The 20,102-nt window shown below is 38.5% G+C and overlaps 1 protein-coding gene across 1 annotated transcript in view; it reads right to left on the bottom strand.

Moving 5' to 3' along the window:
• Positions 1-6,560: 6,560 nt before the first annotated feature.
• Positions 6,561-20,102, bottom strand: part of LOC131066795 (uncharacterized) — a 44,523-nt gene continuing 30,981 nt past the window's right edge. The window contains exon 3 of the mRNA XM_059217309.1: positions 6,561-7,375. Within this exon, the coding sequence (XP_059073292.1) occupies positions 6,812-7,375 (564 nt within the window). The 3' untranslated portion in view covers positions 6,561-6,811. The remainder of the gene's footprint in view (positions 7,376-20,102) is intronic.

Raw genomic sequence — 20,102 nt, 5'->3', positions numbered from 1 at the left:
GCGACCCAACACCAAGTGTCCAAGGAGATGCATTTGAAGTCTACATGATACTCTAATAGGACTATTGACCAAGTCGACCTGTAAACGTGTTAAGCACGGTATAAATGCTTCTTGCTAAAGAGAGTTTCTTTTGTCTATTCGACCAACTAATCAAGATTTAATTAATGTCGACTAAGAACTGTTGCATAAGGATACAAAAAAATGGTTGTTGGATCAAATCTGATCGCAGAGATTGGAGACAAGTGAAAGAAACGATGCACTTAATGTTAATGGCTGCCAGATTGTAGAACATAGACAAGACCGATGTGTTAGTGGCTCAAGAAGATTTAAAAATCTTCGGTCGGTGGAAAATCCTTACAGAAGTAGGCGAGGTTACTAAAAATAGTAATTTAAATGCAAAAATTTGAACTAGAAGATGGAGAAGGTGCATTTAATGCTAACAACAAACAATCTCCAAGGTAGGTGAAAGATCAAATCTTTTTGCAACTTGAGGAGAGTTAATTCATATGGATGGCAAGAGATTTATTGAGGAAGAAGAAGACCATCATTCATATTAATTGATTGACAGTATAAAGTTGTAGAAGAGACTGCATAGAGCATTGGAAGTGTATATAAGAGAAGGTGAAAAAGAGAGTAGTGGATGACACAGTGTGAGTGTGGAGTGAAGAGAAGAGAGCAGGTGCATAGTAGAGAACCTAGTTGTATGCTTAAGTGCAGAACAATACAAAGAGGTTGTTGTAAGCAACAAGGGCAAATATCAAAAGTACAAAAATACAAAGAGTTACAAAATATCATTTGTAACAAGGTACTCTAACTATAAAGGAAATTTATTTATTTTATATCATCTGAGTGGGTGCTCAGATCAGGGGTTGGTGCTCCTTTGGGTTGGTGCGCATAAACTTATAATTAAACATTTTCATTGTGAGGCTAGATTAGAGTAGTAGACTCTAGTAGCTCTTCTCACCGAGGTTTTTCCCCACAGTGGTTTTTCCTCGTATATTTTGTGTTATGTGTATGATTTATGTGTGCTTGTGTGTTTAATCTCTCTACATTGAAATTATTGATATCAATTATTTGTGTCTGGTTGTTTAGCAAGTTAGATTTTTATATCCACTGATTCACCCCCCTCCTAGTGGACTATTTGTGTTCCTTCATTTGGTACCCAAAATGCTTCACCACCCAATCATAACTTTCAAAATCCCTTCACTATAACACATCAAAATGTCAGTATCCAACATATGTACTTCACTCCACCAAGCACTTCAATTAATTTCCTAGCTCATTCACAATTCTACCTTCCACCAATTGTTGGTCTATACTAATACCAACCCTTCCATTGACCCAAACCTCAATGTTCAGATTTCATTGACACAAACTAATATACTCATGTAGCAAGTGCAAAGCTTACAATGCCAAATAACTAACCTTCAAGTCAGGGGCACTAAGAAAATTTACACCACAAAGGACTTACATCCTTACCCATTCAACAAGACATTGTACATGCCACCTTTCCCACCAAAATTTGAAGTCACTAAATTTGAAAAGTATAAGGAAAATGGAGATCCCTGGGACCACATTTGTGAGTTTTTTTACTTCTTGCATAGAGGTTGTAGACAATGACACTTACCTTATGTGCCTATCCCTTCAAAGTCTAGGAGGGCAAGCTATGGAATGGTTCTCTCACCTACCACCTAGAGTATGCACATGGGATGATATAACAAAAAGGTTTATGGCACATTTCTCACATAAAATAAAAAATTGTGTAACGCTAATGGATTTATGTGCCACCAAAAAAAAAAAGATGGGGGTTCCTTTGTTGTCTTCTTGAAACATTGGCAATCACTGGCAAGAAAGAGTCTGTGTCACATACTAGAGAAAGAGAAAGTATATATGTTTACGGAGAACTTGGTTCGACAAATGAAATACCCGCTGGAAATGCAATGTCTGGATGCATTCCACTGAGTAATAGAGAAAGGGATGAAATGTGAAACAAGCCTTATCGCATAGGGTTTCATAAAAAACCTTTAAAGAAGGTAACCAAACAAATAATGTGTCTAATGAGAAACACAAAATCTTGGTCAAGGAATAAGAAGGCCATGAATGACAAAGTGGTTGATGCAAGGGTAGTCAATAGGGCCCAACTCAGAAAATTGTCTTCAAGAACCAACCAATGCAAATACACCACCCCCTAACCATAATCAACCATGCAATAATGATCATTTAGCTAGTGTTTCTCAACCCAATCCACAACACGGTCCTAAGACTAATAATATGAGGCGAACTTACACCCCCCCTTAGAGAACCGATTTAGTTAGCCCTTAAGAAGTTGGTCCAATCTCTTGTTATCACATTACCAAAAGTTAAGCCTTATGAACCAGACCCCTTTAAGCTGGCTTGGTGGAATAATAATGACTTTTGTGAATATCATAGGATTAAAGGTCATAAGACCTTAAACTATTTTAAACTCAATAATCTTATTCAGGATTTGATTGACCGAGGTGAGATAAGAGTTGAAAATCCTAAGGAGACTTCTAACACTGATTACACTATTTTCAAGAATCTATTTTAGAACATCTATTTTAGAAAGTTAGAATAATAAGGCCAATTATACCAATGCATCTCACGAGTACACCATTAACCACATCAGTCAAACCGACGAAAGAGGCCACCATAAATGTCAAAGGCAAAAGTCCTGATTGTATCATAGCTACACATCAGTCCAAGGTAACCCTACAAGGGGCAACACTAACTTTTCAACCCATGAGTCAATATAACCTCCTGGATCATCTCAATAAAACTCTTACCTAGATATCCATCTTTGAGCTCTTGTGTATATCACCAAATCATAAAGTTGTCTTAGACAAATCCTTGCAAAAGTTAGCAATGCCTAATGGTATAAATGGTGATAAATTTCAGACCATGGTGAGCCACCTTTCCACCACTCCTCAATTCGCATTCACCAAACAAGACCTACCAACACATAAACCTCTCCACAACAATCCCCCCCATCTTTAAGTTTACATTAATAAGCATAAGATAATAAGGGTCTTAGTAGATGGTGGAGTTGGCATGAATATCTGCACCTTAAAATTTGGTAAAAGCCTTGGGATCCTCTAAGAATAGTGTTGATATGTCAAAGTATATGATGATGTGGAGAACCTCTCTAAATGGATTATCACTCTCCCCATCAAAGTTGGTTTTGCTATTCAAGACATTGTATGCCAAGTTTTGGATCGGTTGACCATGGATCCATGTCGTGCAAGTCCTCCCATCCACATACCACTGGAGTGTGTTAAATTCCTCTATAAAAGACATAAAGATCATGATACAAAGTGATCCAAACCCCTTCCAATATTGCAATAACTTGAGAGACACCACTAAAAATAAAGTCCCTATCAATCAAGCAACCGCTTTTTCTACCTCATTGCATCTAGATCCCTCATCCTCGTCATAATCATCCATTCTGTCCACTTCTATGCCCAAGGTCAAGATCCAAGTTAATGACAAGGGATGTGGAGGGTACACCTATGTTGAAGCTTTATGTATAGGTATACTACCAATATCACCCAAATCTTATGGAAAATCATAACCAATAGAACATCGAGAGAAGGTCATCATCTACTACCTTCATTTGATGGGGTGAGCTTAATGAAAAATCTCTTGAAGATATATCCAACTGGATTTATAGAGACGAGGAAGACAAACAACCAATTCAATTATCATTAAAACAATATGGGAATGGATTTGCTATGCTACAAAGATATGGCTATGATTGTCACAATGGATTGGGTGCACAAGGACAAGGTGTGATAGAACCAATTCTCCCCAAAAAGCAGCCTGAGAGTCAAGAGCTATGGTATGGGCAACCAGTTGAGAATTCTTCCAATCAAGGACAAGAGAACTAATAGTTATAGTTGAAAACTCTACAAATCAAGAACATGGGACAAGAACAAGTCCTATCAAGTCAACCATCAAACACAATTATGGTGAAAGCAATCTAATCCAAGAGATAGGGAGGACCTAAAACATCATATTACAACTTTCTAAGCAATTCCAAACATCACACACATTGGCACACATCCACCAAAGTCAACAACAAGGTAACATGTAGATGAACCATGTAGCACATAACCAAACAGTCCAAAAACATATCTTCCAAATTAATTAACTCAATGCAGATCCCCACAAGCCAAAGTAGGGCCCAAATACAAATTGACATAATCTTTAATGTTGGCACAAACCCCCAAAGATGGTAGCACAAACAAGAGAAAAAGCTCTATTGGCCAAGCCACAACAATTACATTGAAGAACTAAAACCAAACACAATGTAACATTAAATAGATCATCCAACTTCATGCAGAGAACTTAGGGATGTTACTTGAACATCCAAAGACATTCTCGGCTATTTATTTCTCATTGTCACGTCAAAACATGCAAGTGCAACACAAACAAACATATAACACTTCATTTTGGAAGGCCAAAGGACTCAATCATTAAAAAAACATCATTAACTACACTTGTGAAACACTTCAACACCTAAAAATTGAACAAAGATACATCACAAACATTTTAAGCATGTTCCAAGTTATAACAATAGAAACACCAATCCAGAGAAATGTGAAGCATTTTTTGAATCAATTTTGAGAGACAGCTAGACTACTAACAAACTGCAATTACTTGCCACATCAAGTGCAACACCGGGGACCTAAAAAGATATGAGTGCAATGTCCATAGAGCATACATATTATTTTCAAATCCACAAGACTATTTCATCAAATGCAGAGGAATGCAGAACATTCTTCCAAACTATCTTCAACCTACACAAGATCATCACAAACACATCCACTTTATTGCCATGCTTCTTATCCTCATCTTAATATTATATCATCATTATACCATCTTCCCATCAAGCACATTATCAACATCATCATCAATACATCATACTGAGTGTAGACAACAGACACAAAGAAGGTGGATATCCACAGCATAGAGCATCTACAACCATCATCGCCAACAATCTCCCCATGCTCTGACAATCATCAATGGCAACACACAAGCTGCAAGTTGACATCAATGACAAAAACTGCCAACACTAGATATTGCATATCTAGAAGGTGGCAAAGGTTTTATATAGGTTGTCATATGTGGGCATCAAAGAGGCATTGTCAAAGATTCTACTTGAACCAGTTCAATTTTTTTGAAGGTAGAATATTTTCCATGCAACCCAATCCTTAGGATGTGTATCCATACTTTCAACAATAATAGAGATGCATATACTACATGATGGTATAGAAGAAATTAAAAAATAAATTGAGGTGGTTTATAACTAGAACCTAGAGCACTTTCACAAACTAACGAGAAACATCTACAAGATGCATATGGTAGTGAAGGAGATTGCTAAGATCCTAATTGTAAATCTCTCAAATCAAACTACTTTAAATGTTATTCGTGGTTGTTATGATCTTGACTTTAGAATGATCCAATTGAGACCCCTTGCCTTGTGCATGGGAGTAAATGTAAATAATGTAACTATGTGTTGGGGGGCTATGTAAGTTGCATCTTCTCACTCCCCTTATCTTCTTGACTATAGAGACTCTAAAGTAGGTTGGATTGTAACAATTTTACCCCTTATTGCTTTAGAACCAAATGGTCAAATGTATGGTGGTTGATGCTAGTTTGTATATTTGGGTGTACAACAATATAGATATAGATTATGTAATAATACATGACTCTTTTAACTCTAAAATATCACTCTAGATCCTTCTTATATGCATGGATGTCTACATGTTTGGTTGGTAGAGAGTTGGTCCTTGTTTCTAGGATTTTTAGTAAGGTACGTGCATATGAATTGAAATGATTTGTAGAATTCATATTTCACAAAATACATGGATTTAATATTGAACTAATGTACCCAATAATTACCAAAATTTATTAATGCTTTGCTCTAATGGTGAAGCTGAATGATTCAAAATGTACCCATTAGAAATCAAGTCTTGTTGAGCGTAATGTTGCAACTTCATAAGGAGATGAGGTTGACATCATGCCTTGAGTGACTTTGGCGGAATGGATACCCCTTAGCCATTGGCTCTTGGTCGAAAAAATTTCAACCCATTTAAATTGATATAAAAACCCTCTATTAAAAAGAGTTAAATGCTAACTTTTTTGTGATCTTTGAACATCTAACCCAAATTTATTAAAAAATATATGGAAATTATAAACTTGCAAATTAATCAAATAAACTTATTCAATTAATTTTGAAGAATCAAAATTTCCATAGAATACATATATTTTATGTTGAATTAGTGAACCTAATAATTACCAAAATTTGAATTTAAACATTCACTTTTTTGTGATTGTTGATTGCGTGACAAATTTTGTTTAGCAAAATTAATTAATAAAATGTCTTTTACCTTATTAAAAATTATAAACTTACATCATAATCACTTAAAATTATAATTATTGTTTTAACTTAGAGGAATCAATGGCCCATCACCACACATCACAAGTGAACCATGATCGAACCCATGACCTAAACTACCTAAAACAATAGTCAACCAAGTACGCTGGCCTAGAGAACCTCAATAATTACATAAAATTATTCACTCAAATGATGTACCAATCATCGCCCAGAACCTCTTGGATGATATCTAATAGACCCCTTACAACACATCACAAGTAAATGATGATTGGACCCATGACCATACCACACATCACAAATACATGAAGATCAAACCCACAATCTAAACTGCCTAAAATGATAACCAAAACTGAACAAACTAACCCCAAAACCTCAATAATTACCTAAGACTATTCACTCTAATATTGTGCCAATTAACATATACACCTCATATTTACAAGGGTAAATGTGGCCCTCATCACCCCAGGCCTCTTTGATCCCCTTGATTACATTTTCATTGAGAAGTTCAGTGCCCTTCTCCCTTGTTGTCACTAGTGCAGAGGAGGACCTAAACATTCCCAAATAGTCCTCCAAGCTCAAATCTCTCAGCATCTCCTTCACCACAGGGTTCCCCTCACCCCCTGCCCCACCGGGAAGCACAGGTCGGAAGGGAAAGGGAAGAGTTGTATATCGATTCATCAGGTACTCAAACCTCGGATCTCGATATTCCCTCGAAGCACGCACAAATTCCTCGGTAATGGCATCCAGTGCAGGGGTTACAGTCGGGTAATGGTAACCCCAAACGGCGATCACTCCACCCGGTTTCCTCAAAAACCGCTTCACTTGCGAATAAAAAGTCTCCAGATTGAACCAGTGGACCGCCATGGCAACCGTCACAAGATCCACCGATCCCTCTGCTCCTATGATCGACCGCAAGAAATCGTCTGTGACGATCGGCGAGTCGTGATGTATGAAACCCTAGGGTGCTTTTGCGCCTGATTCAATTGTTGCTCGCTTATGTCTGTCGCAATTACTTTGTCATAATGCTTTGCAATCTGTCATGAATGCAAAATTTGCTTATCAGAGATGTACAGCTTCCTCTGTTCTTTGCATTTAGGTACTTATCAGTTGCTAAAATCTTTATATTTTTAGATTGAAAGTAGTGGAATTTGCAGGAGAGGAATTTACTGCATTCTTTCATATATAAATAAAAAAGTCTCTTTTTAGAAATATGGATTCCTTTGGTCTTTGTATTAGGTACTCATCAGTTTCTAAAGTCATCATATATTTAGATTGAAAGTAGTAGAATTTGCAGAGAGGGGAATTTACTGTTCAAAAAACTTGCTTTTCGGAAATATGTATTCCTCTGTTCTTTGTCTTAGGAACTTATCAGTTTCTAAAATTATCATATTTTTATATTGAAAGAGTAGAATTTACTGCAATCTGTCATAAATGAAAAAAACGTGTATTTCAGATTCCTCTATTCCTTGTATTAGGTACTTGTCAGTTTCTAAAATCATCATATTTGTAGATTGAAAAGTAGTACAATTTCCAGAGAGAGGAATTTACAGCAATCTGTCATAAATAAAAAATACATGCTTTTCAGAAATATAGATTCCTCTGTTCTTCGTATTAGGTACTTATCAGATTCTAAAATCATCATTGTAGTCACACAAATCTGTCCATTTTAATTAAATGAATATTTCGTATTTATTTGATTAAAAATCCACTAGCCATCAGTTAATTAAATTAATATTTAATTAATTCATCCCCAAACATTCTTCTATTAATTAAATAAATTATTCAATTTATTTTAATTAATTCATTAAATCAAATTCACAATCAATTAAATAAATAAAATCTATTTATTTAATTAAATCCCCCTATTCCTCTTTTAAATAAATTAAATAAAACATTTATTTAAATCATTATCCCCCCCCCACTTGCATTTTCCTACAAATGCAACTTGCACACATTTTGAAATAAATGAATTTTTATTTTAAATAAAATCCTATTTTCCCTCACCCACCAAATCCACTTGCAAAATCTAATCCCCTTCTAGATTCTTCTAACCCTTTCCTAATTAGTCTAATCCATCCCCTAAATATTGTCACATTCCTAAGCAAAGGGAAGTCACTTCTCAAAATCCTCAAAGTCTTGGATAACCATTAAAGGTTTTCAACCTTCAACCACTTAAATCCTCAAAGTCTTTGATAGTCATTAAAGGCTTCCAACTTTCAACCACTTAATCCACAAAGTCTCCAATAACCATTAATGGTTAACCCAAAGCCTCCCACATGGTTAAAACATTTGTTTTGACTCAACCTCTACCCAACCCAAGGGTCTCATCAAGCCTTTAATGTTTTGACCATGATTATCTCTTAATCATTTGCACAAAGGTTTATCCTTGCATTAACTCCTAATCTAGTGGGTAATCCTAATTTAGACTTGACCCTTAGCCTTTAGATAACCATGAGGTCTTCTCAGGCCTTTAATGCCTCCAACCTCTTCTCTCAACCCAATCCTGTGTTGACACTTGTCACTATTTTATTAGTGCCAATTGTGCACATGGATCCCCAACTTTCAAGCTTGACCCTTGATTAAACCTTTCAATCCTGGCCATCCATTGCTCCATTTTTCCTATAAATAGAGCCCATTCCTTCATAATCCAGATCCTGAAAACTTGTAAGCATTTAGACTATAGATATTTTAGAGAGCATTTAGCATAGCATAACTAAATCTTGTCTTTTTGGTTAAAATACATCATTTTAGCATTAGTATTAGCTTTTTATTTCACATTTGGAGCTATACTACAATCTCAATCCTCCATAAGCATCCATAGTGCAAAAAACTGCTGAGAGCTACACTATTTTGGAACTTGGAGAGGAGAGGAACAAGGGAGAAGAAGCTAAGGCCATGCTAAGAGGCAGTTGGAGATGTCTCATGATCTTTGTTTTACTTATTTGATATATTAGCATGTCTCTTTGTGTCTCTTTTGGAATGTCTTCATATGTTTAGTTTTAGATTGACTAACACTAATGTTTTGTATGTTTTTGTGTTATTTGATCTTAGACTAACCTTGTGCCATTTAGGAGGGCATCATTTGGTGAACCCGACGTGAATCCAAGCACCTAAAAAACAATTTTTTTTAACCCAACTAACATGTTTGAATATTGAACTTGACACACAGGTCGCGCTTTGGCGCTTTTGTTGCGTTTTAGCGCTATTGTTTTTTGTCTTTTAGCGCTTTTGTTCTTACAATAGCGCTATTGTCGAAGAATTAGCGCTTTTGTTAGTATTTTGGCACTTTTGTTCATTAATTAGCGCTTTTGTATTTATATTAGCGCTTTTGTATTGTTGTAAAAATCTTTTCTTTTAGCGCTTTTGTAATATTCTAGCACGTTTGTGTTAAAGTAGCGCTTCTATTTTCACACAGACTAGCGCTATTGTAACAGAACGTTGTAAAAAAAGGCCTTGTAATTGATAAAATTATTTTTCTTAGGTTTGTGAGAGGTAGAATATATATGGAATATAACATTTAAGTATATTCTTATACTTTAAGTTATATTCCATATATACTTTCAGGATGTTTGAGAGGGGTTTCAGACCTCTAGGAGTTGTAATGCAAAATCTAGTTTTTGGAAGATCCTCCAAATTTCAGACTTAGTCAAATTTCAGGGCATTTTAGGATCAGGATTTGTAAAATTTGTAACCAAAATCAGAATTTAGGCTTGTGTAAGCCCACACTAACATTTGATCATTGATTGTGTGCAGGTTCTAATCTGTTTTGTGCAGGGGAAGGAGTTAGTTTAGAGGCTTTAAGTTTCTTTTTTTTAACTTTCTTTCAACAAAAGTTGGTTAAAAAGAATCCATTCTCCCTTCTTGTACAAGTTAAAATAAACCTCACATTTTATTTTGGAGTGCATAAAATGAACCTCAAACTTGTTTTTGGTGCTTAAAAGAAAATTCATCTTTCTTTATTGCAAGGTAAAAAGAACAACAACTTCAAATTTGCTTTCATTGCAAGTTAGGACTCATTTTCTTTTGGTGCTTAAAATCAACAACACAAATTTGATTTCCTTGCATCAATTCGGACCTAAAATTTACAATCCACACTTCAAAATTTTGGTGCAAATAAAATTCACAATCAACTTGTCTCAATTTTGCAAGCAATTTTACTTCAAGCAAAACGTGTTTTTTGCTAAGTTGACCAGAATTTTCGAATTCTAGATTACAAAACACATTGCTTTTGAAGTTAAAAAGAACACCATGGCTGTTGGAGCAACATCTCCAAATAGTTAGATCACATTTGCAAAATGCTAGATTAAAAAGAACAAGTAAATTTGGTGTTTGGCACGCTTGTGCACAAAAGTCAGTCGAGTGGTCCTACCTCTAACACACACTATCCTCTCCCTTGGCTTTCGTGGTCCCAGGTGCAAGAGAAAAGTGTTAGTAACACTCACATTTTATCTTTTTAAGAGAGGTCTGCCAAGGGATCGATACTCTTGGGAACGACCTCGAGCGGTAAATCCTTCGAGCCGCTATAGAAATCAGGTGAGAGCGAAAGCTGTAGCCTTGGGTATAGCTGTTCCTACAGTGTAACTGGCCGAAAGGACAAATGGGCCCCACCACCAGTTACAAGGCTCTTAAGTGAGTCACTGCAGAATGAACTTATGTCCAAAAACATCGAACATGACTAAACACCTTTAAGTAGTATCCCACCTGTTCTATTGATTGAGGATATTTGAGATATAATTTAGTGCAAGAGCATAGATGGTTTTGCTCCCAAGATACTCACCATACATATTTCCTTGAGTAGAATCATAGCTTTTTGAACAGTCACTTGTGGCTTGATAAAAGTGGTGACTCCCCCATCATAGGGATCATCTATTTGTTATGCTCGTGCAAGACTTAGTATATCACATCCTTACCTGCCACGGCGGGATTCATAAGGTATGTAGTACCAAAGTCGAAGAAATATCAAGATGTGGGCTAAATTTATCACAACTAGCCATTTGACCTTAGGGATAAAAAGTGTTTGAAGTGTCTTCGTTTTACAGACCTAGTGCAAATTGAGCCGACTTCAGGCTTTGGAAATACACCTTAAAATAAATCTAAAATAAGGGTCAAAAACAAGTCCAAGGATTGGGTTGATCTAGACCCATACTCATTTGTGCCTTTGAGGCTACAATCTTGTGTTTGTGTGCTTGCTTTGTTTTCTTGTCAAAGAAAAATCAGAAAAATCAATCCCCAAAAACAAAGTATTCATCCAACATCTGTCAACACAACCAAAAATACCAAAAACAAAGTGCAAACAACACAGAGTCACAACTTTTATGACCATTCTTCACATCTTGCGAAAGAAAAAGTGTCATCAGAATATCAACTTGAAAAGAAGACCATTGAGCTCAAAGGCTTTAATCAAAAGGAGGAAATTCTTCTATATCAATCGACAAATCTTTGTCTCCCATAGAGTCTTTCTACGTCACATGCGTCTCTACCTTCAAGGAAAAACAAACGAATTTGATTCCGAATCATTGAACCGCAGAGCTTTTATGCAATATAGAGCTCTAAGTTATCACAAAAATCAAGGAGGAAAGATTAATCCCAACTTCTTCCCAAACGTCTGTATCACCTACAACACAGCTCAAGAAATACCTCCAACACCTGAAAGGGAAGAGGTAGAGCTCGTCCCATTTGTAACACAAAGTTTTCATTGAAGTAGAAAACATTTTCATCCATCATCTCACTCATACATCATCACTTCATCATCAATCCGTCCCAACTCTCAAAACATTAAGAGGTTCTTATCCCAAGATTCCTTTTTAGATATTGCTTGAAATCAAACACATCACATCACTTTTTAGATTGTTTCTACATCTAGGATAAGCTCATCCTAAGAGACACATCTACGCAGGTTAAAACTAGTTCATGAGTGAATCCTCTCATTACTAGGTAGTTAAATCTGTAACACATCTCAGATTTCTCTACACCTTATCACATCAAATCTTATCAAAACAAACAAGCAATTCAAAGAAGGAATTTCGGTAACATCTACCTTAAAGTGCTAGAGATCCACATACAACACAAATCACCAATCATCAATCTTTCATTTCATCAAACAACTCATCATCATCTTCAATCAACTTCAACAAAAGCTTGCAAGCAAAATGGCTCAAACTCGATCACGGTCAAGGCAACGAGAAATTGAAATTGAAGGGCATGACCCAAAAACAACAAATAATGATCATCCGATGTTCAAAAATCCACTTCCATCGCAAGATCAAAGGGGTCCTTCCACTTCCCGGCGAGGCACTGATACCACTGATTGTACACAGGCTGCGTATAACTACACTGTAAATCACCTGTATGATGCCAGTGAACAAATTGCAACTATCACCTTCAAAAATCCCACCTCAAATTGCAATGTTGTTACGCGTCGCGGCAAAGTTACCATCAAGGCAGCTCCACAAGGCACCACCTCCATCCCAAAGCAGTACAATCTTGTGGAACAATTAGACAAAACCCCTGCGCTTATATCCATTTTGGAGCTTTTGCGTATGTCACCCTCTCATAAAACTATCTTGGATCAAGCACTCCAAGAAGCGTCAGTCCCCGCAAATCTAAATACGGACCAATTTCAAGCCATGGTTGGAAATCTAAAGTCATCACCTTGTCTCACTTTTTCCGAAAGTGACAATTCTTCTTTCCAACAACCTCATAATGCCTCACTCCACATTGAAGGCTTTGTCAACCAACACAGGATCAAGCGAGTCTTGATCGATAATGGAGTAGGCCTAAACATTTGTACACTACAGTTGGTCACAGCATTGGGATATGCAATAGAATCAGTGGATCCTCGCAAGAAGATCACCATCAAGGCCTATGATGATGCAAAGCGTTCATCCAAAGGAGCTGTGGTACTACCAATCCGAGTGGGCCCTGCGGTAAAGCACATCATCTGTCAGGTTCTGGACCTTCCTCTGCCATATAATCTATTATTAGGGAGACCTTGGATACATGCCATGCAAGCTGTTCCATCTACCTACCATCAATGTATCAAGTTCCCACATAATGGTGCAGAGATCACAATCCTGGGCGATGCAAATCCCTTTGCATTTTGCCATAATATCAGCCATCAACCAGAAATTACTGTTCCTAATAATAGGGAAGCCATTTCCTCCACATCATATGTAAATCCCGCCTCTCTTGCCAGTTCGAACACCCCTATACCCAAGCAAGAAAATCTTAAGATGAAAGTAGCAGAGGAAGGTCCTGGAGAATACAACTTGAGTCAGCTCTTTTGTGTGGGACAAATGCCCACTTCTCCTAGAACACATGGTAAGCCACAGCAATTACTCCAGCAACCACTAATCACGCCTACATGTGCCTTAACGCCTTTCATCCTTGGAAAGAGTCAAGAGGAAGAGACACAAGATAAGGACCTAGCAGAATGGATCTATAAAGATCCCATCACCACTGACAAACCGCAAGTTACACTTCCTATGGAACAGTATGGTAAGGCCTCCTCATTATGCAAAGAATGGGGTATGATGGTCAGAGTGCTTTGGGATCCTGCTAACAAGGACGACATGAACCGCTGCTACCAGAGTTCAAGCCCAAAGGTAATACTGGCCTAGGCTTTGAAAAAGAGATCCTTCCTAAACTCAGATTCAAAGGAAAACCTAGCAAACCATTTTGCCCGCCTACTGCAAAGAGGACACCTTTCATTATTAAAGCACCATCAAACACTATCCCCACTGCCTCATCGAGGCTCACAAACCCACCACAACCATCTACAATACCAATCATCCCACCAAACGAACCAGTAATCCCATCAATCACACCAATAGCAGCAGCAACTATATCAGAACCCGCAGCGGCATCTATGGCACCAGCCATTCCAACAGAAGTCACTAAATCAACACTGTCGATACTTCCAGTGACAAATCCTTTAAAACCCATCATGGTTCCTGCAGCACCGATCACTACAAAGATACATAAACCAATCACACCTGCCGTGTTTAACTCCAAAGACATCCCAGTATGGTATAGTAATCGGATGCTGGAAAGTGATTCAGAGACCGACTCACATGAGTGGGAATTTGATTCGGTGCAGCTTAATACTTCAGATGAGGAAGACACATCACCACCTCCGCCCCGCAAAGACATCCTTGTTTATGGAGAAGCACAGATAAAGACCACTTGGGTTCCTGAGCTGGAAACATCTTCCACAGACCCTATGTCTCATCCTACGCCTGATTCTGACAGGGAAAGTACCATCAACGACCTTCACCACACTGTCTTAACCCTCACTGATACATCTCCCGCACTTAACCTAATCGATGAAGTAATGCCCATTATCCACCCTGAACTCATCGAATGGAACCAATCAAATCCTCCATGTCTTGACCTCTTCCAAAACGATGAGGCTATCATTGACTTTTTGGAATTACGGGATAATCTACCAAGCGGGGATCACAAAGCTGGATTCGCCATTGAACTTAATAGCGCAGCATACTTCGGGGCGGATGCCAAACCTTTTAGCTGCAAAAATATAACAATGAAACATGGATCTTCTAGTGAAAACCACACTGTGGCACTGTTTGATCCCACAAAAGTAAAAAGAAAGAGCGTATCCAACGGTGAAAACCTCTCTGAGGCGCCTGAGGATGAAGGGTTTGACATTCTCCCTGCTAGTACACAACAGGAACGATCAACGATTCTTATCGAGGAAACCAAAGAATACAATGTGGGGACTCCTGAAAACCCTCATATCATACATCTGGCATCTCTTCTCACTCCAGAGGAACAGCCTCAATTCATAGAGTTCTTCCAGAAGCGTCAGATCAACTTCGCATGGTCATATGCAGACATGCCTGGGCTTGATCCGGATTTAGTTATGCATCATCTCACAGTAGCAAAAGGAGCCAAACCTGTCAAACAAAAGCTTTGTAAAATGCATCCTCAGATTGTCGTGCTAGTCAAAACAGAACTCAAGAAACTCCTGGATGTTGGTTTCATTAGACCAATTGATTATGCAGAATGGATCTCCAACATTGTGCCAGTCGGCAAACCAAAAGGGGGCATCCGCATTTGTATAGACTTCAGAGATCTGAATAAAGCATGTCCTAAGGATGACTTCCCCTTACCAAATATCGACATCATAGTGGATTTGACAGCAGGACATGCCATGCTTTCACTCATGGATGGCTTTTCAGGATACAATCAAATAAAGATCGCACCAGAGGACCAACATAAGATAGCCTTCACATGTCCATGGGGCACCTACTGTTGGAATGTAATGCCTTTTGGTCTCAAGAATGCAGGAGCAACCTATCAAAGGGCAATGACGACCATCTTCCATGACATGATGCATACCATGATGGAAGATTATGTGGATGACTTACTAGCAAAATCACTCACTAGAGAAGGACATCTCCACATCTTAGATAAAATCTTTGATAGACTGGAACAATACCATGTTCGACTCAACCCAAAGAAATGTGTCTTTGGAGTGACCTCCAGGAAGCTTCTAGGATACATTGTCTCAAGCAAAGGTATTGAGGTCGACCCAGCAAAGGTAAAAGCAATCATGGACATGCCACCTCCAAAGAATATCAGTCAGCTAAGGACATTACAAGGGCGGCTTCAATCCATCCGAAGATTCATTGCACAATTGGCTGATAAGTGTCACCCATTCACACACCTACTACACAAGAACATCTGCTTTCAGTGGGATGACAAATGCCAGCAAGCATTTCAGGCACTTAAAGACTATCTCATGAATCCACCATTGTTGATGCCACCAGATCCAAGTAGACCATTGTTACTTTATATCTCAACAACAAGTACAGCATTGGGTGTACTACTGGCACAACATAATGCAGAAGGAAAAGAGTGTGTTGTTTACTACATCTCTCGCACACTGGTGGGCTATGAACTCAATTACACACCTATTGAGCGAGCTTGCCTAGCAGTAATCTTAGCAGCCACTAAACTGAGGCACTATCTGTTGACACACAAGGTACAACTCATCACAAAGATTGATCCACTCAAGTATTTACTCAGCAAAGCAGCATTGACAGGCCGCTTGGCCAAATGGGTGATGATTCTAAGTGAATTTGACATTGAGTATGTAGACCGTAAAGCTATCAAAGGTCAGGTTATTGCAGATCAGTTGGCCGATGCACCACTCATAGGCGATCATCCTCTCATTTCCAATTTTCAGATGAAGAGATATTCATGATCACAGAAGCACAGCTGTGGAAACTATATTTTGATGGTTCATACACTAGGCATGGCTCGGGGGCAGGCATTCTGTTTATCACACCTCAAGGTGATAGCATCCTGAAGTCTTACAGGCTCACATTTCCATGCACAAACAACATAACAGAATATGAGGCTTTGATCACAGGACTCAGGCTCGCCATACAATGGAAATTAAAAGACCTACAAGTATATGGCGACTCGCAACTGGTCATTCGACAAGCAACTGATGAGTATCAGACCAAAGATGATAAACTCATGCCATACAAGCAAATGGTGGACAATCTAAAGACATCATTTAATACTATCACTTTTGAGTAGATACCGAGAGATCAGAATCGAGCTGCTGACGCTATGGCTACCATCGCATCTCTCCTAGATCTTCCACAGAATTCAACACGCTACGAGTTCTTGGTAGAACAACTTTGGATCCCCGCTTATGATATCCCTGAATCCGAAATGATATGTCGCCTTGTCAGTTCTGAATCCCCATGGTATGGTGAATTCTACACCTATCTCCGCGATCATACCCTTCCTCCCAACCAATCAAATAACCAACGTAAAACCTTCATTCGCCAAACTGCTCGATATACCATTATTGCCGAAACCCTATACCGACGTAGTCTTGATGGTACTCTCCTTCGATGTCTGGAACAAGATGAGATAACAAAGGCTTTGGAAGCGGTACATGAAGGAATTTGCGGGACTCACTCCAGTGGTCCATCACTAGCCAAGAAACTCATGCGAGCTGGATACTATTGGCCATCTATGGAAAAGGATTCCTACTACTTTGTCAGGAAATGCAAGAAATGTCAAATTCACGGTGACCTGATACATGCACCAGCACAGGAACTGCAACCAATCACAACACCATGGCCTTTTTGTCAATGGGGCCTTGACCTTGTGGGTAAAATTCACCCATCTTCATCCAATGGCCATAAATTTATCATTACCGCCACCGAATATTTCACCAAGTGGATCGAAGTTGTTCCACTTCCCCAAGTCACCGGCAAGCAGATCGCCTCATTCATTCTCAACTACATCATCTGTCGGTATGGTGTGCCCATGTCCATTGTCACAGATAACGGTCTTCCTTTCAAAAATCAGGATGTCCGTGAGCTTTGTGAGAAATTTCATATCCAACACCGCTTTTCTACTCCCTATTACCCATAAGGCAATGGTCAGGCTGAAGCATCCAATAAAAACATACTGAGGATCCTAAAGAAGACAGTCAATGATGCCGGTCATGATTGGCATGTTCAATTGAATCCAGCGCTATGGGCATATCGAACTAGTATTCGAACCCCTACAGGTGCAACTCCTTATTCATTGGTCTATGGTGCTGAAGCTATCTTACCTATTGAGGTCAAAATACCATCCTTATGAGTTTCATTGCACAATCTCATCGATGATGAAGCATACAGAGTATCCCGTCTTCAAGACTTAGAGTTACTAGATGAGAAGCGACAAGCTGCATACAATCACCTCAAAGCCTATCAGCAGCGCATGAGCAGAAGCTACAATCACCGAGTTAGATCTCGTACATTTGAGGTAGGTGATCTTGTTCTTCGAGAAAATCCTCGCAACCAACCAAACAGAGACCATCAAGGCAAGTTTGAATCAAACTGGCTGGGCCCATATGTTGTCACTGCTGTATTCAGGTCCGGGGCATATCAGTTGGCTACTTCAGAAGGAGAACCGCTTGCAGATCCAATCAATAGCATGCACCTCAAAAGATTTTATACCTAAGGTGTACAGAGCATCAGGCTCCCCTACATATCAGAAAAATACCAAAAACATTCAGAAAATGTCCTGAAGAAAATACAAAAACATTCAAAAAAGTAAAGAAAAATCATGCATCCAAATGGTGAACAACCACTCCAGTGGCACCTTGGGTAAGTACGATGGCGAAAACCTGGCAAACAGGTGCCACTCGTAAAGGCAATGGCTCCAGTATCTTTCAGGCTCGTTGCGATCACATTCATACATACACACATCCATCCATCTAACCATGGCTTGTTATTTGATCTGTAATCCAAGAAAGTACTTCATGCATCTGGCATCCCACTTTTTCATAAATCATGTCCAACTTGGGGGCAATACCCTTACCCTCGTGATGGAAGTGGATTCTACATTGTCTTATATGTCATTACGCTCTTCATTTAGGCAATCATCAGAAAATATCAAAAACATTCAAAAATGACTCTCAAAAATACCAAAAACATTCAAAAATGATTCACAAAATCCAAAAACATCGACAAAACCCATCAAAAATCACACAAAAAACATGGCAACACCTTGTACATAGTCATCCGATCAGATACCAAATAAACATTGACAAACATTACTCACACACTGACCATTTACCAATCAAACCAAAACAATCGACATCAACAAATCCAAACTGTCTTTAAAACAAGGATGCATCCTTCCTTACCAAAACAAAGACAAGATGACATTTTCTTTGACAAGAAAATTCTGTTAGGCTATCAAATACTTGGTTGATTTGTGAGTACAATCGTTTGTTTATCTGTATCGGAATCTTTTAGCATTATTTTGTATCGTTTGCGCATTATTTCCGATGAAGTTCTGGGGCATGTACTAATGGTGTCTACGAGGGAAGTTCACCAAGCTACGTGATCTTATGCCGAATGCAGTCATAGATCATTACAGCTTGCTGACTACAGCGTATACCTCGACCATATGGGCATGAACCATTACCAAGGATCCTTATTCTTTATTCTTTATGTATATATTGTTTGTTTGCAGGTGCAATGCTCTTCCTTTGGTTCCTCCTACCTCATCCAAACTGGATAAAGGTGTTATCTCTTAGTACGGTATGCACTTGTCTCAGGATATGATCAGCCTAAGATCAAGGAGGACGATCCAAGTCATGCATGAATGGAGATAATCCTTGTCTGTTCCGCAAGCAATACTCAGGTCAACTTGATCCATTATATCAAGTTGCTTGTATTAACTTGCTATATCAAATCCATGTAAGGAATACTCAGGTCATCTTGAATCATTATGTCAAGATGCTTGTATTCTCTTCCAACATTTTAAAGCTCAATGATGAAAATAGAGCACTATGGATCGTCATTCCATCTCATCTGTATATACTGCATTCCGTTGCATTCCACCCATCCATACATTCATAATAGCTGCATATCATGCATACATAGTCATAATAATGCATACTCTATTTTCCTCTTCTTCCATAGGAATGAGTAATAGGTCCTCCATTTCTTCTATCTAACATCAAATCCCCCCTCACCCTCCCCATCTCGACAATCAGCATCACATACCCTACATCATTTCTCAATCAACCCAATCAAGCCACGTTCATCACCATCCATCTCTAAATAGGAGGGATTGTGTTTCCTATGCTAAGTCATCCAATAAGCCAAGCAAGTTACTCTGTCTGCACAGGTACATT

This window comes from Cryptomeria japonica, chromosome 3 (assembly GCF_030272615.1).
Source record: "Cryptomeria japonica chromosome 3, Sugi_1.0, whole genome shotgun sequence".
NCBI classification, from domain to species: Eukaryota; Viridiplantae; Streptophyta; class Pinopsida; order Cupressales; family Cupressaceae; genus Cryptomeria; species Cryptomeria japonica.
This window is presented reverse-complemented; position numbering and strand designations above follow the sequence as displayed.